Source organism: Typopeltis vanoorti, chromosome 14 (assembly GCF_054136105.1).
Source record: "Typopeltis vanoorti isolate ZY-2024b chromosome 14, IOZ_Tvanoo_1.0, whole genome shotgun sequence".
Lineage (NCBI taxonomy): Eukaryota > Metazoa > Arthropoda > Arachnida > Uropygi > Thelyphonidae > Typopeltis > Typopeltis vanoorti.
Genome location: NC_143562.1, coordinates 82071535 through 82098908, shown reverse-complemented (window position 1 = coordinate 82098908; position 27374 = coordinate 82071535). Strand labels below are relative to the sequence as shown.

Here is a 27374-nt window from a genome sequence, read left to right as displayed (position 1 = left end):
AATTTGTGAGAAAAGACCCGGTTTGCAGAAGAAAAAATCATTCTTCATCAGGACAATGCACCTGCCCACAAAGGTGTTTTGGCAATGGGAAAATTAAGGGATCTGCACTATAAATTGTTGGAACATCCACCCTATTCCCCAGATTTGGCTCCCTCTGACTTCTATCTCTTCCCAAAACTAAAACTATTCCTTGCTGGTCAGCATTTTTTCTTCAAATCAAGAGGTGATTGCAGCTGTAGAGGGGTATTTTGCAGATCTTACTGAGAACCACTACAGGGACGGTATAATGGCGATGGGATAAATGTATTAGTCTTAAGAGAGATTATGTTGAAAAATAAAAATAATTTTGAAATTATAAATTCGTTTTTTCATTCTTAGGCCAAGAACTTTTCAGCCCACCCTCGTACATAAATCCCACATAAACCTACAGGATTCCTTGACAAAACTAAATAACTGCTTAACAAACATGGCTTGAAAATCATCAATAAAAACACTAAGAAAATAGGTAGGGACACTGAAATCATCAGCTGAATTCCTCAAAAGAGAACATACAGAACAAGTAAACCTTTCAGATATTTTTTTCTCACTAGAGGTCAGACCAGTTAAATAATAGATGATCAAAGTAGTGTCACTTTTACTGTTTTTTATGTTGCTTCCACCCATGAAAGGCTTTAATGTTTGAAGTGTAATATAATGTGTGTGTGTGTATATATATATATGAATATTCTAGATGATGACCCTTAATATGAAGGACAAAACACCAGCAACCAAAATTATATTAAAAAAGAAATAAATTTAAAACATGCATATTTTTATTCAACTGAAAATGTAATCATACATAAAATATATATACATATATATGCTTTGACATCTGTAAGGTGGGGGGTCAAACTTAAAACTTTAAAAAATTGCATGATCTACTGCTGCATTAATAGTATAATAATAAAAACACTTTGTTAGAGCACCATCTTTGACAGTAACTGGGAGAGCCTTGTGTGTGTGTGTGGTATGGCTGTGCAGCTTAGATCATTTCAACAGAATGGGTGAAAGGCTAGTAAAACAGGTGTTCGGTGGCAGGAAAAAGACTAAGGTCTAGTCTTTTTAGAAATTAGAAGTGCCTTAGAAATCTGAAATAAGATCTAAAAATCCTGTAGTACTGACAAATAATGTTAATTTGAAAGAAAATTGAATAGTAAACTTATGTTTGTACTATCACAGTATATACTTCTAAAATCATTGACAGATATGACTTCAACTTTTGGCAAAGCTAAGGGTGAAGACTAGCTTCTCTCAAATTTCCAACTATTTGTTAGAGCTAGAGCTTCACTTACTCCCTTTTGAGAATAAAATACAGATTTTATTTTATTTTTTTAAAAATATATAAGATATTGTGCACTCCTGCCTTCTTATTTTGGTCAATTAAGGAGATTTACACTGGTTTATTATGAAAATTTTAGTTAAGATTTTAGTCTAATTTTACATGTGCAAACCAGCCTGTCTGCAGGGTTAGCCTGCACGGTTAGCCTAGTGGCTTTGTGCTTCACAACCATATGACTGGGGAAGGAGTGTCCTAGGTTCGATTCCCGTTGACGACGTGAGGAGCTGAAGGATCTTCCTCAGCCATAGCTAAGTTAGCCGGTCTTAGGCGTGGACAGCAGGATTTTTTCGGCCAGTTTATCTAGTGTTTTTTCATTCCACAAGCAAGCAAACCAGCCTGTGAACTCACAGAGATACAGGCAGGAATACTTCTAGGCATAGGGGTGACCATTCTATCCTCGTATTTGGTTACAAAATCCAAGCATGCTTGGAGGGTTGTGGGCCTTAAAGGACTGTTAAAGCCATTGAGATAGACAGATACCAGCCTGTGTATGATGTGAATGTGCAAGAGAATTGGCATGACCTCTGACAAAGTTGTTCAATCTAAGTCTCTGCTCTGGCAGGGTTCCAAGGGAGTGGAAAGAGGATAAGACTGTACCACTGCATAAAGGTAGCTCCAAGACAGAGGTAGCAAATTGCAGATCAATTAATATATCATGAGTGGTTGTATTGTCAAGTATTGGAAAAACTGGTGAAAGGTAAAATATAGTGGGTAAATAGGGTAAGTCCTTATAATTTATTCACATTTTATAATAAAGTGACAGCAAAATTGGATAAAGTATATCATGGCTACATCATGATACTGCTCGACTATGCCAAGGCATCTGACAGAATACCACATGGAAAACTATTACATAAACTGGAGTAGATGGGAATGGATATGAGGCTAGTGGCATGGATGAGAGTAGGGGTGGCTGAAATCTTGTTCCAAGGACCAAACATGGTGCTTTTTAAAACCACTTCAGGTCTCCAATGAGCAAGGTGGGAACGCATTTGATGAAATTCATATTCTTGAAACAGATGATCAAATTGAGTATAACAGTTCATATTCATAGCAGCACTATACCTATTTACTTCCACATATCAATATCCTCTTCCTGTTGTACTACAGGAAAACCTTGCTTAACGCAAATTCGATACGTGCAATAATCAGAGCAACTGAGAGAAATGATACTATTTCCAGGTTTAAGCGAGTGATTAATTAGTTAACGTGATTTTTTTAGCAGATTCCTCAGAATAACTAGGGAATCTGCTAGTACTGATAAAGATTCTGTAGCCAAGTTTCCTAAGAATGGCAAAGGATGATTCATGAGGTTGATTATGACGATCACCAAATATTCAACGTCAACGAAACTGGTCTATTTACAAAGCATATACTGACAAAAGCTTTCTTAGTTAAAACTGAAGCATCTCAACTCGGAAACAAAGTATCTAAAGATTGTCTTATGCTTTTATTAGGGGCAATGCGGAAGGCGAAACTCAACCTTATGTTACTTTATCATGCACAAAATCCAAGATCTAACATTATTGAAGAAATGAACGCAATAGGAAAAGAATTTGGATTTAATGAACTGGATAATGAAGACGTAAGAAACTTACATTCAGGACAGTTAAGCGAGAAAGATCTCCTTCAACTAAAAGAACAGTGTGCATACGAAGAAGAAAAGGAGCGCAAACAAGAAGAGAATGTTATGACTAAGAAGCTAACTGCAATAGAACTTGAGGTAGTTTTCAATCACATTGAGCATGCTAAAGAAATTTTGTTTGATGCTGATCTTGACATGGAACGAAGCTTCGAAGTCCGCCAAAATCTTGATAAAGTGGTTGCCAGCTATCACAAATTGCAACAAGATGAAAAAGTTGAGCACTATTCAAACGTCTTGACTTAATTTTTTTCGCAAAAAAGTAGTTCAAATGTTTAGACATTGAATAAAAATTTAAGCAATTAATTTTTAACTTTGATGATGTAATCCTCTAATATAGCTTATACTGTAATTTTTTTTTCTTTTGAAATTTACACTAAATAGTGGATGAATTATTCATAGTTTATTGTATTCCCTTAAAGCAATTTCGCTTAGCATGCATTAACTGATGGATTAATTAATCGTGTTAAGTGAGGTTTCCTGTGCTCTCATAATTTTTGGAATGTTGCATCTTTGTCAGGTCTTTGTCTATATCACTTTCATGTCCATTATCTCTTCTGCTTCCTTCAATACATTCCAGAGACTGAATGTGCAGTCATCACAAAATGCAAATATCATTAATATGTAAAGGAAACAATAATGGCTATAAAATAGACACTTACAGTTGACAGACAACTATCTGTTAACATTCCTCTTTTGAGGGAATGTTACTAGTGGGTATATGCTATCCCATACATAACTTACTGACACCTATTAGAGCAACCAATCTATTCAATTTATGCATCTATTATCCAACTCTGTCTTAATTTAACCACCAAATTGTTATAGGCATATCAAATATCTTGACAAAATCTAGAAATTCTATTGTAAGAGGGTGTGCTGAAAAGTTGTGATAATCACCATGAAGGAATTGAGGTAGAACCATGTAACTTACACATTATTCTACATATTCCCCACAAAGTGTTATACACTTGTTACAACACTGCTGCATCATTTGCAATCCTCTGAGAAAAAAAGTCTTTCTCTTATTACACAAATCAGTCCTCAGCTGCAGATATGACTTCATCATCTGTGATAAATTTTGTTCCTTTCAAGTGTTTCTTTAAATTTGGGAATAGGAAATAGTCAGATGGGGCCAGGTCTGGTGAATAAGATTGGTGAGGCAGACACTGAAAGCCCAAGTTGTGCATTGTCTATTTGGTTTTATGAGCAGTGCGAACAAGAGCATTGTCATGCAAAAGCAACACATCTTTGCTTAGTTTCCCACGATTTTTCCTTCAGTACCTCCTTCTATTCCTTCAGATCTGTTGAATAAATGGCTGCTGTAACAGTTTCACCTTTTTAGAGGTACTTGGTAAGGATTACACCATCCATATCCTAAAAAACAATGGCAAGAACCTTCTCCGCTGACCTTTGGGTTTGGAATTTTTTTGGCAGTGGAGAACCTTTGTATCTCTATTTCACTGACTGTTGTTTGGTCTCTGGGTCATAGTGATGAACCATGTTTCATCAACATGTCACAATACAAGCCAAAAATGCACCTGAAATCCCAAAATCCCTTGAGATGACAGAACACGTTCTCTCTTTTGATCTGCATTCAAACATTTGGAGACCCACTTCACTGAGAGTTTCTGAATGTTCAGATGTTGGTGGATAATGACCCTAACTCATTCCCTGAATATCCCCAGTCTTTGCAATGTTTTTGACTAGTATTCGTCTATCATCAAGGATCATGGCATGCACTGCATTGATATTTTTAGGTGTGATCACTGTGGAAGGTCTTCCTAACCTGGGGGCAGCTGTTGCCTCAGGATGCCCAGTTTTAAACTTTGCCACCCATCTGCCAACTGTTGGATATGCTGGGGCATAATCCCCTAAAGTCTCACATTGGTGAATCTCAGTTGCAGACTTTTCTTGCAGCATAAAAAACTTGATGACAGCCTGCATCTGTATCTTTGAATTTCTTCAAAACCTCTGACATGTCATCTTATATACCCTAAAAGAAAAAGAACAAATTATTACAATTTCATGAAACATGGGAGGGTTAAAGGGTTTAAGATATGTTCTTTCTTGTGGTTATATCATTGCTGTAATATCATTTTTGTTCTAGGTGTTTATCAGAACTTTACAGCCCCCCCCCCCTCATATATGCATTTACCTTGTCCAAATATATCATCCTACTGTAAGATGAAAGTAAACTGCTCCCCTTGGATTTTCATATTTTGATAATGTTTTATAGGGGAAAAATGCTGTTAGAGATGTATGTATACAAGGTTGCAGTTTCCAATTGGCAAGTAGGGAAAATATAGTGCCAAAGACAGTGAGTCAAGTTCAGCCTCAGTGAAAGGCTGACAGTTTTTTTTTTTTTTTGGGGGGGGGGGTGTAGTTCTCAATCTTTTCCCTTCTTTTCTTCTCCAAGAAAAATGAGAAAAGAGTTATGGTTAACTCTCTCTCTCTTAACCATAATGAGGCAGGTGAACTTGTATCTGTTAACTGCTTGTCTCTTTCTGGTGGTTTTATTTTTCTATTTTTTGTATGTGTTGGAATATGAGTTTCCCAAAGAGAAAAAACAAATCATCACATTTGCACGAAAGAACTAATTCACCTTCGATTAAAAAGTTCTTAGGTTTTCACATCCCAATTAAGAGTTATCTTTTCAGTTAATGTTGTGTGTGTGTGTATGAGACAGTAAACACATGATGCAGCTTTTGTAATATCATAAAGAGAAAATATTTTATGAAAGAATGCCAAATTCTGGTGTAGTCTGTTTAAAAGTATAAATAATCTAATTAATACCATTTTCCTCATTAATCCTAATAAAGAGACAACTGTTTAACCACAGCCTGAATCCTCATTTCTGAATAACCTTATTCAATAAGAACCATTTATTAAATGATGTGCATAATGAAAACTAACAGTGCTCGACAACTAAATCAAATTTCAGTTAAAACCATAATATATACAACCATTCTTTCCATCATTTTTAAATTAAAATAGGTTTGTTTTATACAAAAATCAGGTCAGGAAAAAATTTTATTTCATATAAAACAAAAACGGCATATGAAACTGAAACTTTACAACATATTAAGCCAACATTATCGTTTAATTTATGTGTATATATGCAATAATAAAATAAATTTAGAACAGAAGTATCTGAGAAAAATTTTGAAAATCAAGCTTCATTGAATTTTATAATACAGTATCATAAATTGAGGACAATTATTAGGACTACGGTATGTTGATTCCAAATAATATTTCCATGAAGAAAAAAATAATCTGTTTCACAAAATTACCTGCATAAAATATGTACAGAATCTACAAGAACAAGTTCACAGAATATATCACTAAATTTTAGGTAAATTACAATTTTCAGTACATCTTACCAATTTTATAAAAGTGATCTAGTTTGTGTTTCTTATACATAATCATGAGAATCAGCTTTATATTTTGTGGATTATTATTCCTCATTTGAGAGGAGCAAAAAATTCACTACAAATGCATGTATTTTAAATTAACTTGACGAATTTTCCCATATTATGTTTATATCTGTACAAAAGAGAAAGAAAAACATTTAATATACATACCAGGACCACTGTAATAATGTGTGGCTCCCTCTAATGCATACAATCCTTTAGCACAAATATGCACAAAAATGGGAGCACACAGGACATCAAAGAAATAGCAAATGGATTAAAACTGTACACGTCAAAACTGTTAACATAACAAGTGAATTTTTATGATTCTGTAAGTGAATGTTGCAAAGTAGAATAAATTGGCTCATTTCTTACATAACACCAAACGTTCTACTGCAGTTCCGTGTTTAAAATACATATATACATTTTTGGCTGATCCATTACCTACAACTCACTTCTATAATAGAATGGTTTTTCTTAAGCATCAACTGCTAACCAGAGTTCATAGCATGATGTAAAGATAGTAAGGTTCATAGTAAGGATGACAAGGAGAGAGAAATACATGAAACTTCTCTAGCAATCAATTTTCAGACAGAACAATATTTTGCAGAAAAAATAATTTTGTTAGTTACTATTGGTAAAATCAAATGTAATTTGTACTATATTAGAAGGAAGGGGAAAAATATAATAGAGCAGACAAGTACAAAAATTTAACACGTCAATTAAACAGTAAAAAAAAAAGCATTCTAATTTAATTCATATGCAATATTATTCTAAACAATTAGCTCCATTTATTCTTAATGATTCTTTGCCATAAGTCATTCAGTGTAAGCTAAATGTTTGTTGATAAATTACCAAAATATGCAGGAAATAAATTTTATTAATATTTCCAATTTTCCGTTACTGCAAAAGAATGACCATCACAATGGTGTGTTTAGCAAGTTCAGACTAAACTTTTCTTACAGAGAAAAGCAATATGTTTCTTGTATTTGCTAGAAAACAATCTGTTTTGCCAAGATAAGGAATTTTATATCTGCACAGGAGGAGCAGAGCAAAGGGTGAGGGAAGGTCTAAGCACAGAGACCCTCAGAACCATTTTCAAACCTACAGATTTGCAACCTTATATGCAACTATTCTCATACTCTTTGCATTTTAAATCCTCAAAAAAAATCATTACCGTACTATGCTGCACTGACAAAAGTAAATAAATATACATTTCAGATGTATTAGTCACAACTTTTTCTCCAAGTTATCTAAAATTAAGGTGCAGTCATGATAGAATCTCAAGACAACTGCATATTAAATTAAAAATTTAATATGCAGTTGCTTTACTGCATACTGACTCAATATAGTTTTTAATAAGACACAAATGTATTAAATTATTATTATTATGTGTCACCTCCAGGAATTCCAAAGCCTCATCGAGGGAGGGCACCTACTCTACAATGCTCTGTCTCCACCACTCAAATTCACCAACTACTACTAACTGCAACTACACCAATGCCATCTACTGCCCACCACCACTAGTTTTTCTGCAGACAATCCCAAACATTCATGCCCACAATGGGATTTGAACCTGCAGCCTTCTGGCTGGAGAGCAGATATGCTAACCAAGTGGCCAACTATTAAATAACTTTTATGGAACCTGCGCACTAGACATATTAAAATAACTTTCACAGCTTACACATGTAACAAAAATTATACAAATTTTATTCAAAAACTCCAGTATATTTCATCCAATGTTATTATGTGAACATCGTCAGGGAGATAGACTGTTAACTGCATTAAAAACATGAATCACAATAATGAGTCATAAATCACGTTATCAGTTGCAGCTGAAGTATATGATATTACACTATTAAAGTTCGAAGGAACAATTGTAGAAAGTTGCTAGATAAACTTTTTAAAAAATTAACTACTAATTGAAAATATAATACATATGAACAATTAATACCGATTGCTTCCCAAAAATTGGATATTGCCATGCAGTCTGATCAGTTCAGCTTGAAATGATTTTGTAGCATTTCATGTTTTAAATGTATATTATCATGTTGTCATGAATAAGAAGACAAGGTGAAATTACCTCTTCTGTGAATTATTTTTGTAAAATGCAGTGAAGTAGTATAATACAAAAATAATTCACAGAAGAGGAAATGACTGAACACAGTCTTGAAGAAAAATCTCAATTTAGCATTAGTTATCATAATCATCCTAGGCCTCACTGAATCAAAGACTTGAGAGGTATTACTTGAAATTTCCTCATTTTCTACAGTTAACTTTTTTTTTTCAAGATATGTAATGTTCCCTTGAAATATTGATACTATATTGAATTTCATTTCCATGTAGTGAAATTTTATACAAACATTATTATTTATTATTGTATTTTCATCCTTCCATCGGTAGACTAAGTTCATCTTGGGTTGCAACAGTGTCAATCAACTCCACAAATTACCCAAATTCATATTTATAACTGGTTATAAATATCCTCAATCTGAAGATATTTATATCATGTTTAATTTTAAAAATTTAATATATACATCTATTACTCCCACACATGAGAGGCAGCCAGGGCCTATAGTAAATAAATACTGTCTGTGGGAAAGAGTCAGGAGCAGAGCAATGTGCTGACATTCTTGCTAAACTGCTGGAGACCACAATCTCTTGGAAATGCCTCATGGGAAAGGCTGCCCCACAGATTTCAAATGAATGGAATGAAAGATGACTGGAAGCAGCAGGCTCAGCAAGTACACAGCTTGACTGCAAAGGGATGTCAAATTCCAGCTGTTTGGTGCTGGAGTTCCAGCAGAAAAGAGAGGCCCAATGCACACTAGTTATGCTAAACAGCAGCCATGGAAACACCAGGAAGATGCATAATGCAGAAACCAATGCTCCATGAGAAATTGGCCGAAGACAGTTTGTAAAAGCTATGTCAATCACCCAAACTGCACCCCCTCTAAACAGCATCCAAAAAATCACTCAAACTGCACCCCCTCTGAACAGCATCAAGAATTCCTATGGAGGTTCCAGGTGCACCACTCAAACATGCTTGCTTTTATGTTTAGAAATATGAATTATTTTTATAACAACTTTTTGTTTCTATAATATATTATTAAATTTATACTTCATTATTGGTGCACTTACTACCCATTCTCTATAAATATGTTCCACTTACTCAACTACTCTCCATGCCATGCCTTTATATAAGTTCCTGAGAATTCCTCTCCCCCTTATCTTTATTTCCTACGAAAATCTCTGGGTGTCTATCTAGTAATTATCTTTCCCTCTGACAACTTACATGTCTGGATCAATTACTCCTTCACATTCTATATACCAAGTTCTGTGGTGAATACTTCCTCATTTTCTATAACCTTGACATTACACATTATTTATTGCTAACCAGAGCCATAATCATTCTTCTCATCCTAAAATCAGGTGAGCAAATACGTAGAGCAGTCAAGATGTTCTTTGTAACTATCACTTACTAACAAGCAATTCCATGTGTGCTATCTGTATACATCCTTCTCACTACTGCACTGTTTCCCCATTTTTGCAATGCTTCAGCTAACTACATTAGATTTTTCATATATCTACAAAGCACCCTATAGAACAGAATGAGTCACATTATTGTATGAGGGTGGTCTGAAAAGTTCTCGGCCTAACAATGAAAAATCAAATTTATAATTTCAAAATTATTTTTATTTTTCAACATAATCTCTCTTAAGACTAATGCATTTATTCCAACAATGCTCTAGTGCCATTATCCCATCGCTGTAGTGGTTCTACGCAAGATTTGCAAAATACCCCTCTATAGCTGCAATCACCTCTTGATTCGGGGAAAAAAAAAAAAAAAAAAAAAAAAAAACACTGAAAAACTAAAACTCTTCCTCCAAGCAAGGTGAGTTTTAGTTTTGGAAAGAGATAGAAGTCAGAGAGAGAGCCAAATCTTGGGAATAGGGTGGATGTTCCAACAATTCATAGTGCAGATCCCTTAATTTTCCCATTGTCAAAACACCTCTGTGGGCAGGTGCAATGTCCTGATGAAAGATGATTTTTTCTTCTGCAAACCAGGTCTTTTCTCATGAATTTTTCCGTCTAGTCTGGTTAAAATATTGGTATAATATTCCCCACTTATTGTTTTATCCTTTTCAAGATAATTAATAAACAAAATGCCTTTAACATTCCAAAACACCGATGCCATGACCTTTCATGCTGATGGAGCTGACTTTGTCTTTTTTGGCGCTGAACAACCATCTTCTGTTCACTATTTTAACTGCTGTTTGGATTGTGGTGTGTAATGGTGAATCCAAGTCTTATCCAAACAATAAATAAATAGACGCATAAAATAAGTTTTATTCTTGTTAAAATGCTCCAAGCACTGTTCCGAGATTTTCACGCGAGTTTGTTTCTGATCTGCTGTGAACAAGTGCAGCACTTATCTTGAGTAAATCTTTTTCATTTGCAATTCTTCATGCAAAATATATCCTACATGTTCTTTTGAAATGCCTATAATCTCAGCAATTTCACGCACTTTGACTGACCAGTCATCTGATACCATATCGTGCACTTGATCAATGATTTCTGGTGTTACACTGTTTGGATGTCCTTGAAGATGATCCATGTGAAGGCTGGTACGACCATGGAGAAGAGTGCTCATAAACTTCTATGAACTTCGAATGAATTTCTTTTAGTGTTAAACCTTCTTTTACAAAGAATTTTATAACTGCACAATACTCAATTTTATCCATTTCAAGGGATACAGACAACACTTTTGCTTCAGACAGCTATATTAAAACAAACTACTTGATAGAATGACTTGCAAATGCAAATGGATACTTATGACAGATGTACCAACTTAGAAAAAAAATCTTGCTGATAGTGTTGCAATCTATGGTCAAGGCAGAGAAATTTTCAGACCACCCTCGTAACTTTGGCATAAGTGTTAGTATTTTATATGTCAATTTGTACTATAGAAAAAAATCAGCATAAATCTCTTTGCTCAGGAAAAAAAAAATCAGTTTCATACAAGATGCTGTATTGTATTCAGCATCTTATCTCTCCATCTGCTAAGTAAGGCCTCTCATCACGAGGACAGGGATTGGGTCTTCTCCTGTTCTGACCAAGTCCATCTTGGCAGTGTATATTTATATGTATGAATGAATGAAGGACATCACAAACATCCATGCCCAATGCTGGATTTGAACCTGCAGCCCTTTGAATGCTTATGACATATGTTTTACTATGCTAGTTTTACACAGTGTTTAGCTTTCTTACATTTGTCTCTGTATTCTCTAAGAGCACAAGCTGAATTATTTGCCAGGAACTTTTGATATGCTTTCTTCTTTTCCTTCACTGCCTCTTTAACTTCCTGTGTCCACCACGGAGTTCTGATTTTTCTATCCTTGCAGACAACCTTACCACATGCCTCTCTGGCTGAATCAATCATGGTTTTCTCCGAGGCTTGCCACTGAATATCCAAGGTTTGGTTCCTGTTCTCAAACTCTTTCATTTTTTCTTCAATAATCTTTGTGTATTTTAGTCTACAGTTCACATCTGAGAGCTGCTCAACTTTTATTCGCTTTAAAACTTTCTCAGTGTACACAGGATTTGAAATTGGAAGTGATCACTATTTAGTCTTGAGCAGGATAAAATTGAATTTCATATTGAAAAGAATAACATGCAATTTTATCCTGCTCAAGACTAAATAGTGATCGCTTCCAATTTCAAATCCTCTGTACACTCTGGTGTCCTGCACTAGGGAGAAAACATCACTATCAACAATAACATAGTCAATGAGACTTTTCTTATTCCTTGCCTCTTCTCTCCATGTGAATTTGTGCACATTTTTATGTTGTAACATGGTGTTAGTAATAATCAGTTCATGTCCTGAGCAGAAATCCAACAGGTATTCCATTATTATTAGCTTTGCTCTTTTCTCCAAATTTTCCCCAAATATTTTTGTATGTCTGACAATCATTTCCTACTCTGCTATTTAGATCCCCAACAAGGACCAACTTTTCCATTTTCATTGTGTCAGTTGCTTTTTCTAAAGCCTCAAAAAATTCCTCCACTTCTACCTTAGTAGAACCTTCTGTGGGACCATAGGCACAAATAAGTCTCATTGTCCAGTTCCCCATTCTCATATTTGCCCACATTACTCTACTTGAGACTGTCTGCCATTCAAGAAGATTAGCCTCATATTTTGTGTTGAATACTATGGCTACTCCTTCTTTTCCTTGATTGTCATTGCCTGAATATAACATTTTGTATTTATTGCTGAGAAAGATCTCACCAGTTTTTGCCTTTTCTTGTTTCAGTCACCCCTGTTATGTCGATCTGGTACTTATCTAATTCTTCAGCTAGCTCCATTTCTTTGCCATTCAGGCTTCTTATGTTGATAGTACCATTCTTGTAAAGTGAGAACAAATATCATGCAGTTCTATTAGATTTTCTGATATCTGCTAATATGGTTGGCTGTTCTCTTTTAAGAATGCGAAGCAAGCCTTCTTGAAATTCTTTCATAAAGTGAAATCACATAAAAAAAATCATAATTTTTTATTCATTTCTACTATGTAATTGGAAATGAATGAGAGAAAAACACGAACACAAACATTCTGTGGCAGTAGTCTTGGGAGAGGTGGTCATCCTTGATATGCATCAAAACTTAATATTTATATTTTTAGGGACATTTAAGGGCATGGATAGCTAATAGACATCAGAGGGTGGTGTATGGTGGAGTGGAATCAAGGGAAATGAGGGTGACTAGTGAAACATCCCAGGACCACTACTTTTTAATTTGTATATTAATGATATAGCAGAAGATTTAAAGGGGGACATTCAGTTGTTTGTCGATAATGCAAAACTAGGGAAGGCAATAGCTGATAAAGGTGATGTAGATATCATACAAGATGATTTAAGTCAACTGGCAGTGTGGGCAAAGGACAATGGTTGTCAATTCAATGCTGTAAAATATAAGGTAATGCACTTTGGGATGAAAAGTTTACACGCTTCGTATCATATTGATGGTACTAGTTCACAGGAAATTGATAAGGCTAAGGATATGGAGGTGATGGTGGATAGAGATTTGAAATTCAGAGAAGATATTACAAGAGTTGCAAAAATAGCTCAGATAATTACTTGGATGCTGAAAAGAACAACTGTCAAGTAAAGATAGGGAGGTTATTATCCTTCTTTATAAGACTATGATTTGGCCACATGTTGCCTGCTATGCACAGATTTGGTCACTTGCGTTTCTTTGGGATTGGGAGGTGGTGGAGAGGATTTGGAGATTCTTCTTCTTATTATTATTCGTGACACCTCCAAGGAGTCATCGCGGGAGGACACCTACTATTATACAACCGTCTCAAGCACTACACCGAATCTCTACCCAATCATCTCCATCAACACCTACCGCTCACCTCCACCACAACAAGTATTTTTTGTCTGTAAATTGTGTGTGTTCTGAAAGACCGATTTGTCTGTATGCGGGATGAAAAACCCAAGTTTCCGGGAGAAAAAACCCTGCTACCTCCATATGAGATCGGCTAACTCATCTTCGATTGAAAATTGTCCAGATAAAGATTCCTCCCATCGCGACGAGAATCGAACTTATTCCTATTCCAATCGAAGGACACAATGTACCGTCGTTCTTCCAATTGTGCTACGGAGGTGCTAAGTGATCAAGCTGGTGACAGGTCTGTGAATGTTTCCTATGAGGATAGATTGAGGGTGTGTGGGTTGCAAAGTTTGGCTGACAAGCAGAGGAGAGGGGATATGATAGAAATTTATAAGTTACTAAAGGGATACTATAAGATTGACACAGAAGAAAATTTTCAATTCATGGGGAGTAGGGAAAAAACAAGGGGTCACACTTGTAAGCTGTCTAAGTGTGTGCTTAGTAAGGGTGTATGGATTAAATTCTTTTCTTGGAGAGTGGTGAATGTGTGAACTGGATTGAGTGCCCCAACGAATAAGTTTAAGGAGATGTATGATAGGTATTAGATAGAGCAGGTCTCCCATGATGAGTCTTTTGACTCCATGGAGCGCCCATATAAGTAATTTTTCTCATGGATTGATTGACAGATTTCATCTCAGAAACTATAATACTGGAAACTCTTATCATCATTTAATGAAGCATTTTTGACAGTTTACTGTAAACATTAATTGTATAAATCAATACTTTACCAGGTATGTGTCTACTTATTCTTATATTTTACATCATACTCTTCTTTTCCACAAAATGTTTCGCTGAAACATTATTTTAATTATTCTAAACAGGCATTAACGCATTAATTTCATTACTGAAAATAACACTAGCAAATTTAATTCATTAAATTTGCTAGTGTTAGAAAATTTCAATTTAATGAATTAAACAGTGTAGGATGACTGTAGACTGTAACAAGGGTTAGATGGGACCAGCACATTAGTCACATTTGCTAACTGCCCTAATTACCTAGGGGATTTAAATGACTAGTTAGTGAAATATTAACTCTGCAGTGATAATGTGCTATCTACTTAATGTGTACACACTTGTCAAAATTACCACAAAAAAGTCGCATATAATGATGTCTCAATTATCAGCCCTTCAATTGAACAAATCCTTGCATAGGATAGTGTATCAAATGACTTCTGGCACAGCACCATGCAATTTTACCTTCTTGCTCTCCTGCTGTGGTTAGATAACTGAAGAATTACTGTATATTTTTTTCCACCCAAATTTCTCCATTTATTATTTTTGTTTTAAATGTTTATAAATTTAACCTGTTAATAATGAAATTTCTTAATATCAAAAAATAACTGGCTTATAAGAAAATGAGAAACTCCTTTATAATAACTCAAATCTTCCTTTAACCGTTAAAGAGTTCTTAAAATCTAAATTATTGTGAAATAAGATTGATTTTTATTTGCCTCTGATCTGCAATGTAAATTGCAAAATCTTTGAAAATGTGCTTAAACGAGGCAGTATCTGAATGTATCCTAGTGTTTAAAGAATAAATAGGTTGGAAGTGAAATGGATATGCAACATTATTAAGCAAGAGATCCACAAGAAGATGATGAACATGTGAAAAGAATATCATGAGAATAAGAGTGACAGGAGTTATGAAATATATAAGGAAAGGCCAGAAAAGTAATGAGTATTCTGTGGAAAGCTAAATCAGAGAACGAAATGAAATTGACCATGCAAGCTAAAGGCAATCCAAAAGAATTTTATCATTATGCTGCAAGCAAAAGAAGGAATGAATGTGAAAGAATAACTTTATTGAATGTAGATGGTACTCTAGGTCAGGCATATCCCACTAGATTGGATGTTAGAGTAATTACTAGTGGATTTACAGAAGAAACATCAACTCAGTTGGATGATTTTTAGAGACCAATGAGGAGAACTCACCAGAAATGCTTTGGGAAGAGTTAAGGTGATAATACAGGATACAGTGAAGAAGTATCTCAGCCCAATAAGAAGACCAAGAGACCCATGGATATCAGATTAAACATGGGAACAAATCAAAAGAAGGTGGTTGAAAAAAAAAAAAAAAAAAAAAAAAGAAACAGGGACTGAAGAATACAAGAGATTACATAGAGAAGTCAGAAGAGCCATCAAGCAGGAAAAGGAAAAGTTCTATACTAATAAATGTGAAGAAATAGAGTTTCAGATGAGGAGGGGCACAATTATAAAATTGTTTTATTTAGTTCGTGACTTAAAGCATAAGTTCAAGCCTAAATTGAATGTCATCAAAGACAGGAATGGAGCATTACTAACAGAAGAGTTGGAAATCAAAAAGAGATGGAAAGAATACTGTGAGGAACTGTACAGCAGAGTGGATAAAGAAAATGTGGAGCCCTCTCACCAGGAAAATTTTGATTTGGAACCTCCTCCACTTAGGCATGAAGTTGAAAGAGCAGTTAAGCAGCTTAACAGCAATAAGGCCCCAGGTGCAGATGAAATCCCAGCAGAGTTAATTAAGGCCACAGGGGACGGAGGGATAAGAGTCTTTCATAGATTGATTACAAGGATATAGGAGACAGGATCATGGCCTAGAGACTGGAAGAAGTCAGTTTTCATACCACTACATAAGAAAGGTGATATGAAGGCTTGCAAGAATTATAGAACTATTAGTTTAATATCCCATGCAAGCAAAATTTTATTCAAGATCATGCTAAATAGGATTGAGGCCAAAGTTGAGGCAGAGATGCCCGAGGAACAAGCAGGTTTTAGGAAAGGTAAGGGCACCAGAGATCAGATCCTTTGCCTTAGACAGATCATAGAAAAATATAAAGAATTCAGACTACCTCTGGTAATGTGTTTCTTAGACTACTCTAAAGCTTTTGAATGTGTTGAGCATGTGAAACTGTGGGAGGTAACGAAAAGAATGGATTTTCCTCAACCCACTATCAGGTTGATAGCCAACTTGTATAAGGAGCAAGAAGCCATGGTATGAACATATGTTGGATTGACTGACTGGCTTCAAGTTGGAAAAGGAGGCAAGGATGTTTACTTTCTTCTCACTTGTTTAGTATATGCAGAGGACATCATGCATGAAGCATTGGATGAGCTCAAGACATGAATTAGGAATAGGAGGTAGATTGATCAGTAATCTGAGGTATGCTGATGATACAGTACTCCTTTGTAATGACATGAAAGAACTAGGACTAATTCTTGACAAAGTTAACAAGATCAGTAATAACAGAGGACTTCAACTCAATCCTAGCAAGACAAAGATTATGGTTCTCAAAGGAAATACAAACAGAGAAGCTCTTGAGAAACAAGTATACCTTAATGGAAAAAGAATGGAGCAAGTTTGAGTACCTGGGATCCATTATTAATGTGAAGAATTGCTGTTCAGAAGACGTCAGAAAAAGGTTAGGAATGGCTAAAACAACAGCCAGAGACCTGTCTAAAATCTGGAAGGATCTATCTCCATGGGAACAATGTTCAGGATTTTGGATGCAGTTGTTTTTCCAACAGCGACTTATGGATGTGAGACTTGGAACCTAAAGAAGTCAGATAAGAAACAGATATCTCCTTTTGAGATGTGGTGTTACAGAAGGCTGTTGAGGATATCATATACTGAAAGGCATACAAATGAATGGGTGTTAGAAAAGATCAGTAGAACTTTTAGGCTCCTTAAGGATATTGACAGAAGAAAGCTAAAATATTTTGGACACATAGAAAGGATGGAAGAGGGACTTCTCAGAACAGTAATAGAAGGTAAAGTTCCTGGAAAAAGAGGCAGGGATAGACCATAATGAGATGGATGGATGGATGGATTGTGTGTGTGTGTGTGTGTGTGTGGAGTGACTGATCTTCAGAGAGTTGAGGCAGCCAGAAAAGCAAACAACGGGACTACATGGCGAGGCCTGGTGTGGCACATCACCGAGCATCGGAGCGATCATACGGAGATGGTACTCTAGTGTCGGAAGCGAATGAGATTGTTCATTTAATGAATGCCCACTTTGCTAAGATATATCAACCAGGTGTATGCAACAGCATGAAGGAAGGTCTGTTTTAGCAATTTGCTCATATTTTATAACAATGTTATGGCGAGTTGGATAAAGGGAATGGATACACTGTGACAATGTTGGATTTTTCTAAGGCATCTGATAGGATACCACATGAAAGGCTGTTACATAAACTGGAGAATATGGGATTGGAACATAAACTCTTGACTCAGATCAGTAGCTGGTTGATGAACAGATATCAAAAAGTGGTATACAGTGGATGTGAATCTTCCAGATTTAAAGTGACCAGTGTGTACCTCAGGGTTCAGTCCTTGGGTCATTGTTGTTCAATCTATAGATTAATGATATCATCTTGGAGGCTTAATGGATTTTTTACAACACTCAAAAAGAATTAAAATAGAATTTAATACTTGCTATATTTCGTCCTAGTCACTAGGACATCTACGGGGATTACAAAAACAATTAATGTAACATATACACAAATAACAAACAATACTAAGCCCAACCACGTGGGTGACACTAAAGTCCTATCTAGGTAGAGCGCCCTCTAAGGGCAGTAGTAGGTGGCCTGGAATGTAAGGTGGGAACTCTGGTGATGAGTGTTTCCCAAATCTTCGGAAGCTTAATGCAACCGTATTTATTGAGATTTGGTTGGTTTTTGAGAGCTGCTGCTGCTTCTAAGAAAAGTCTCTCTTTCTTGAATTTGCTGTGGTGGAGCATGGTGGTTTTCTTCCATGATACCCTGTGGGTGGTGTCCAAAACATGGTCAGCCAAGCCTGAATGGCCATAGTTGTGTTTGAAGATGTAAGACTTGTGTTCCTCTAGACGGATGGATGCTGATCAGCATCCATCTGTCTAGAGGAACACAAGTCTTACATCTTCAAACTGTGTTCCTCTAGACGGATGGATGCTGATCAGCATCCATCTAGAGGAACACAAGTCTTATCAGCATCCATCTGTCTAGAGGAACACAAGTCTTACATCTTCAAACACAACTATGGCCATTCAGGCTTGGCTGACCATGTTTTGGACACCACCCACAGGGTATCATGGAAGAAAACCACCATGATCCACCACAGCAAATTCAAGAAAGAGAGACTTTTCTTAGAAGCAGCAGCAACTCTCAAAAACCAACCAAATCTCAATAAATACGGTTGCATTAAGCTTCCGAAGATTTGTGAAACACTCATCACCAGAGTTCCCACCTTACATTCCAGGCCACCTACTACTGCCCTGAGAGGGCGCTCTACCTAGATAGGACTTTAGTGTCACCCACGTGGTTGGGCTTAGTATTGTTTGTTATTTGTGTATATGTTACATTAATTGTTTTTGTAATCCCCGTAGATGTCCTAGTGACTAGGACGAAATATAGGAAGTATTAAATTCTATTTTAATTCTTTTTGAGTGTTGTAAAAAATCCATTAAGCCTCCAACATGACATTAGGTAGGGGCAATCAGGGATGCTACTGATATGCAGCACTTACAGAATTCTGGATCCTAAAGATGATTCAATTAAAATCTTATTTCATAATAATTTTTATTTTGTTTTGAAACTGTTTAAGAACAAATGGAACATTTGAGATATTAAAGAGCCTGTCATCATCTTATAAGCTATATTTGATTTTTTGTTTGATACTTCATTTTGAGCCAACTAGTTATGCTCTGTAGCTGTCAATTTTATTCTGACATTCAACACAAATTATACTTATGTTTTTGTGATATTTTCATGCTATGTGAGCTTGTAAAATTTTTAAAAATATTTACATGAAGGTATATTATTTTCAATGTACTTGGAAGGCATAACAATGTATCAACCACTTGCAAAGATGTCTTATATAATAAATACTAATAGTATTGATAATCCCAATGCAAAGGGTAACAAAAAAGGATAACTTACCATTCATAAATCTGACAACTGTAATGTTTGCAAGACACTGGGAAACAAATAACTACTGTGGTATGCAGTAACTAGATGCTAAGTATAAATAAAAGGAATTTCAACTGAAACTATGACAAATGTTTCAAAAATGTGAGACATCACATTGCATAAGTTTTGCAAAGGCTTATCATTCTAGGATTAAAAATATTATCTGAACAGATTAAAAAAAAAATGGTTACCAAATGTTTTGGGGATGCACACTGTAGCAGAATATTAGCATATGCAACTGTTATGATATGGTAATAAGGTATTCAAAGTCAACCTTACCAATATATATGAGGCAGGTTCTGATCTGCTAATAGAATTCATTAATTTAAAACTGCATTTGACGTTAACAATTAGTAAAATATTAAGCCATCTGATTTCAGCAGATAGAATTATCATTTTTATAACAAATTCATAAAAATAATCTAATAATTTATTATTCTTTCATTATGGACAAATGAAAAATATTACAAAAAGATACACATTACAACAACAAATTTAAAGAACATTAATCTTCTTCACTCGGTAAAATGCTTACAGTTCCTGTTCAGGGCATTGTTTCCTATTTTTTTTTTTTTTTTTTTTCTGAAATATATATTAATATATTTCAGAAAATGGTATATTGTATTCAAACAATACCCATCATACCTCTCATTCACTGACAAAGCACTCACACCTTGAGATTTTTCACCTCAGGCAACCCATTCTGCCTATTCACCACCAAGCAAGAAATCTATCCTAAAAACCCTTAACCATAAGTGAAAGTTTTCAATATGTTCTGTGAATGGTAGTGTGAACTTGAACTCGAGATCATTTGGATCAGTGCAGATTTGTTAAGAGGCAGGTGTGTTTTAGCAAGCAATAGACTTAATTACAATAGGGAGAAAGCTGCATTAGACAAAGGGGCAATATGTATACAGTAGTGTATATATATCTAGATTTTGCAAAGGTCTTTGACAGCTGGAGCTGGATAGGAGAATGGCTGTCTATTAGGTACAAGTTTTGTATGAGAAGAGATACAACACTATTTCAAAACAGAAAAGTCACCAGGATTATGTATTACAGGAATGTTATTACTGTTTAACTTGTGTGTTAATGGTAACATGGATATGCAGTTTTTCTACAGATGAAACAGTGGAGAAGGCTACAGAAGAACAAAACTAATGTTTGTGGCTCTCCTAGAAAATCTGAACAGTCTGAAATCTGGAAATTTATTATTATTGTATAGGTATCTCCATGGTATATTGTATTCAAACAATACCCATCATACCTCTCATTCACTGACAAAGCATCCACGCAGTCAGCCTAGTGGCTATGCACTTCACAACCATATGCCTGGGGAAGGAGTGTCCTGGTTTCAATTCCCGTCGCCGACGTGAGGAGCTTAAGGATCTTCCTCAGCCATAGCCAAGTTAGCCGGTCTTGGGCGTGGACAGCAGAGTTTTTTCCCCTCAGTTTATCTGGGGTTTTTCATCCTGCAAACCGGCCCACGGATCTACAGCCATAAATACTTAACCCCCCATGAGGGGGCTCAACTTGCCCCAATAGGGACGGGGAGAAAATGGAGGAAACTCCATATGAATAAATAACTGACAAAGCACTCGCACCTCGATATTTTTCACCTCAGGCAACCCATTCTGCCTATTCACCACCAAGCAAAAAATCTATCCTAAAACCCTTGATAATCACACTGTTACACAATTTCCATGGGTGACTCCTTGTTCTTTCCCCTCCTGCCATGTACTGAAAAAAGGGCAAATCCTACAAATCCTCTTTAATAACTTATATGTTTCTATCATATCTCATCTTTTTTGCTATTTTACAGGCTGCATATGCTGTTGACAGGATTATATCGAAGGAGGTGAGAAGATACATGACCTTATCTTCGCTATGAGGATAACATAACAGATTAAAGCAATGATGAGGAGGACATTAAGTGGTCATAATTCCAAAATACAGATCGTAATCAAACTGAATTCGATCAAATGTGCATAGATTTGGTAACCTGCTATTCTTTAAGATATTTTGGAAATGGTTTAAATAGACGTAGTCAGGTTCTTGGAATGTTGGATATGAGGGGGTAGAGAGAGAGAGAATGTTATCTGCAGAGCCTGGTGAAAAAGCAAATGCATGATATGATTGAGTTCATAGGGTGGAAGGAATTTGTACAAAATTAATGCAGAAAAGATTTTTCATAGAGCAAAGAGAAATATGGCAGAACAAGAGGTCATCCTTGAAAACTGTGTGTTCACAGGAATGAAAAATAGGTGTTTCGCTTGGAAAGTGACAAGTGAGTGGAATGCACCAACATGGTAATGGTGGAAACACCAAATGAATTTCAGCTACAGTTTACTCGGCATTAAGTTTAGTGGGTACTTCCCATAATGAGTCTTAATACCATGGAGATCTCAGATAACATTCAAAAAATTATACTAAGATTGCTGTCTATGGAAAGCAATGGAGAGGTGCAAGATATTGCTTCATTCACTGACTACCATTTCCTCGTACACTTATTTAAGTCTCGAGGGAGCGGAATGTTATATAATTCACTTACACAGGAGTTTCTACACAAGTTTTTTTTTTTTAATGCAAATATGTTTCAAACCAAACTTTTGATAGTTACTTAACACAAGAGCACTGCTCATCTACTCTGAGTTTTGCATGCATGCTGCATGCAACCTCATTCAATCAGCATAAGTTGTTAAGATGAAATCAGCTCAACAAAAAGGTATATGTGTTTTCTAGAATGCAAAGTATGTCACTGATTCATGTTCAATGAGAATTTTGGGGAATCTATCAAGCTAATTCACATAATAATCAATGTATTATGCAGTAGTATAATCTTCTTAAAGAAACTGGTACTGTTAAGAAATTTAAGTCTACAAGATATAATAACATCTTCGAAACCTGTCAAAACATTTAGTCATTTTTATAGGGTATAAATGAGTTAATGACCTGTGCAAATTTAAACTTGAACATTCCTCAGTCTACTGTTTACAAGAAGCTTGGAAAAAAAATTGTAGTAAAAGCCCTCTATGTTGATAGTATTCAACTTATCATCAAAATGATAGACATACCTTCCATTATATCATACTACAACTGTATGATATGATGGAAGATGAAGATAATTTAGGACTTATATTTTCAGAAGAGCAACATTCCACATTTCAGAGATATAAACAGGTCCACCTGTTGAATTTGGAGTGATGGTTTTAATTTATCTGCTGAATGTGTGGAATAAACGAGATTCCCAAAGTGAATGCATGGCATGCATTTACAAGCATATAGATAATAGATCCATTTTTCTGGAGTTAATAATAGTTTTTGGATATGACAGAAAATAGCACATTTTCTACGGTTGAGGAATTCTCTAATATCATTTTCCATCTAGATGAGGTCCCTCCTTCTGCATTTTGTACAAATGTTCAATGAACTTTGAATTCCTATTTCCTGATGTGATTAGGCAGAAAAAGACCATTTTCCTAGCCCTCTCGTTGTCTAGTCCTTACCTTGCAACCGTTAGATGATTTTTTTCCTTTTGTTTATATTAAGGTTAAAGTGCACATATCAAATGTGACTAGAGTACAAGAGTTAGAAAACAAAATTAAAGAATGTTGGAGTGCACAGAGTAAGAGGTGAGTTATAGGTTGATTGTGAGTTACAACACTAAACTATCACTGAAGTGGCTGGCTCCAACACCTGGTTCTCCAAATTATTGTTTACAATACTTATTGCTTTTTTTTTTAATATTTTCAATAAACACATGCATTTAAAATACCAGCAGTGATCCTATGATAGGATTTTCTATTACTTCATTTTCTTTAATAGTAACAAGCTGGAATAATTCAGCTGCAAGTCAATTTTGTGGAAACCTTGTGTGTTTACATACGTATGTGTTTATGTGTTCCAATTACACTGATAGTAATGACAAATCCATTAGAATCAAAAACGCAGAAAAATAACTATTTACCTTCAAAAATCAACTCTGATCCCAAGGGTAACACAAGTTTATTTTGTACAAAAATCACCTAAAATTTTAAGATGATCCTGCTCAAAGATAGCACCATGTAAACATTAAAAAAAATAATAATAAGAGCAGCAAAGAAAAGTAAATGAGCTGACCATGCCTGAAGACAATTCTGTTCTGAATTACTTTATATTGTATCAAACTGAAGGATTTAAACTAACATACAGAACTATTAACATAAAATGTGTATGCACAACACATACATTTATGCACATCCACTAGCAATTCCACTAACTGTGAATTTATTGCTTTTCAAATAACTAAAATTATACGTACTTATATCACTGTATTGATGGGAAGAAAAGGAAAATTTATATTATAACTGAAACACTTATTCTTGACTCATGCCTTGACAATTATAAATAAGATGACAAATACTTCATTTTTACCATTAATTACATGGTAATGCTCAGTGCGGAACTCCTTCAGTTTTCATACATCGAAAGGAACTAGAATCTCTACGACAGCTTACCAACTCATCCAAAGCTACATGAGCAGCAGCTGCTTTATCTTGCGGACATGAAAGTTTACCTGCAAGATCATCAACTGCAGCATGAAGTGCCTGAAGTTTAATTTGTATATCATCTGGAGGATTTCCAGTGGGTGGATGAGGAGGAACACGACTAAGTAATCCATTGTCTGTAAAGAAACCCTGAGGTCTGCTCATGATGGATGGAAGAGCAAGAGTACTGAACATTGTATGATGAGGTGCTCCCAATTGGGGAGTATTATACTGATGAGGAATTGCATAGGGAGGAAGTGCTCTGCATTTCATAGATTCTGGGTCATCTGGATTTGGGAGAGCACATGGTTCATTTCGATGTAAAGTATTATTAGCCATTACTTGCTGAAAGCAGTTGGTAGCCGGTAACATACTTGCTTCTGCAGCTGAAGAGGAAGGAATCTCAGGAAATACTGGTCCAGGACGACCAGCATGGTGTGGAGGACTACCATCACTCACGGGTTCTTCAGTTGCAGGGGCTTCTGATTTTATACGTTTTGGATGATGCTTTTTCCTTTTCTGGGGTTCAATTGGTTGGGTGCTTCCCTGAGCTGTATCTTCCTCACTTCTAGATGGTGAAACCACAGTATCAGCCGGATCTAGAGAGAGAATAAAGCTTTCTCCAGCTGTAGATGCAGGAACATCTGAGTGTTGCAAAGTTTCTACGTCAGTTAAGGTAATACCATGTTTCTCTTTTAAATGACGTTGTAAGTTACCTTTTAGAGTAAAGGAGCTAGTACACATGTGACATTTATAAGGTTTGTTATTCTGATGAATAGCCATATGAGCCCTAAGATTATGGGCTCTGGTTAAACCTTTACCACAAATATGGCATGAAAATGGTTTCACTTCAGCATGAGATATCATGTGCATTTTAAGTGTTTGGGGCTGAGAAAATCTTTTATTACATTGTTCACACCTGAAACGTCGCTCTGAATTGTGAATTAATGTATGGCGTTCCATATTTGCTTTTAATGAAAAACAACGTCCACAAATGGGGCAAGCAAAAGGCTTAATAGAGCTATGGGTTATTTGATGTGCTTTCAAGTGATGCTCCTTCATGAATTTCATTCCACAAACCTGGCACACAAATCTACGAATACGAGTGTGAATTAGCATATGATCACGAAGTTGGCTAGGATACTGAAACATACGTTCACAAATTTCACATCGTAAATGTGCTCTCTGTCTGTTACGGACAAACTGGTGCATTTTTGTGTCGACATTGAGACCGAAGTTAGCAAGTTCACTTGCTCCCAAATCAACATGAAAATGAAATTCGTTTTGCACTGGATACCCTTCATTTGGATTTTCCCCCACAACACGAATCCATCTTCTCTGCCTAACCATGGGTGATTTGCTTTCAAATTTTTATTTTCTGGTGACCATTTATCTCTCAAACAAGTTGGATGAGCATACAGCTGTTGACACACTGCATTCATAGGTATACAGTGGAGAACAGAATCCAGCTGAAGCCTCTTCCTTTAAAAAGAAAAAAGAATAAACATTTCATGAAACTCTTTTCACAATTTAATTATAAAACCAATTAGAAAAATTTTTTAAATAACTATTCTTACATAATAAAATCTTAATATATAAACTGGCCTTTTCTTTTGAAGGGAATCATAACCAAAATATTTAAAAAATTGGCTATAAAAATATATTATACATCTCTTTAATAAAACAAAAGATATTAAGATTTTAGGGATTACAAGAAACCTATACTACGAAATTAGATATAGCTAGCTTATATCAACTTGTTTATTTCAACTTATATTTAAAGTTCACATGAACACGTATCAAAGAAAGCAACAGTTTAAACAAACAAATGCTTGAATAAGTAAAAGAAGATTACAGACCACAACAAATCACTAGAATATTATGATAAACAATAACAATGTTATTCTAAGTTAGTGATTTGAAGTGTTCAGATTTTTATTACCTTTAGAGTCAAAATTCTTCTCATTATTATTATTGTTGTTAACAAATATCTCAAGTGAGTCCAAGGACTCACTGTGGTAGGCTCAGAATCACAATATACCTATCACACCTCCTACAATGTAAACAAATTCACTATGGGAGTAAGAAACTAACCATTATTAACACAGTGCCTATCATAAATCATACCTCTCCTTAAATTGATTCAGCAAGGAAGAACTGAGAGCCACGTCAGGCAATCCATTCCACTCATTTACCATCCTAGGTGGTGAATCATTCAGTTATGCAATTAAGCATCCTTGAGAGGCATCTTCCTTGCTCAGCAGTTACTTCGTAATTCCCTTCTCTATCATGAATGGTCATTCCAGGAATTTTCTTTAAACCTGTAGCTCGCATCACCTACATAACTTCTCTTCATGTAAGTTGAGCCAATCTTCTCTTCCTGATAATAAACTAATTCATAACTCTCTTGGATTATCTCCTCTGGTGCATTCTTTGAACAAGCTTATACTGCTGTAAAATTTCTAAACAGATAACTGCTTTTCCGCAAATTCAACCTCTTCATAATGGTCGGTCTCATTCCAACCTCTTTGAAGGGAATATATACCCATATCTATTGTAACCCATCAATTGCCCACCCTCCCACCTCCAATGTTGTATACTATCATTTGGAGTATCGTTTTTTGGTTTCTTACTGAATGTTGACTCCATAGTACCATATTTCCTCGAATATAACTCGCACTTTTTCCCCAAAAATTAAAGTTAAAAAATCGTGGTGCGAGATATACGCAGGGATTTTTGGAAACTACTTTTTCAGGAAAAAACTAAACTGACATTTATGATTAAATCCTCAGTATTTATTATAATTTCTCACATTATTTATAAAATGAATGCATTGAAATTTTAATTTTCAATGTTATTTATGTGATCGGCCGCTCACCTTCATCAAGTGATATATTTGAATCTTTAGCGACAATGCTTCTGTAATTAACTTAAAACAACAAGTTCCATTATTGTTTGTCCATTTATCATTTCAGAATCATAAGATCTCCGAGTTTATCATAAATTTGAGTTTAAAACCAGCACTGTAACTTGA

At 35.4% G+C, this 27374-nt stretch overlaps 1 protein-coding gene across 5 annotated transcripts in view; it reads right to left on the bottom strand.

Moving 5' to 3' along the window:
• The window catches only part of LOC150099708 (uncharacterized), a 208030-nt gene that overhangs the window by 21146 nt on the left and 159510 nt on the right, over window positions 1–27374 (bottom strand). For 4 of the 5 annotated variants that reach the window (XM_090403673.1, XM_090403675.1, XM_090403672.1 and 1 more), the window contains one exon: window positions 23813–25822. In XM_090403673.1, coding sequence (XP_090259799.1) covers window positions 24248–25690 — 1443 coding nt within the window. In that variant the 5' untranslated portion in view covers window positions 25691–25822 and the 3' untranslated portion in view covers window positions 23813–24247. Of the gene's footprint in view, window positions 1–23812; window positions 25823–27374 lie in introns of those variants that run through there. The other variant, XM_090403674.1, reaches the window with a different exon arrangement.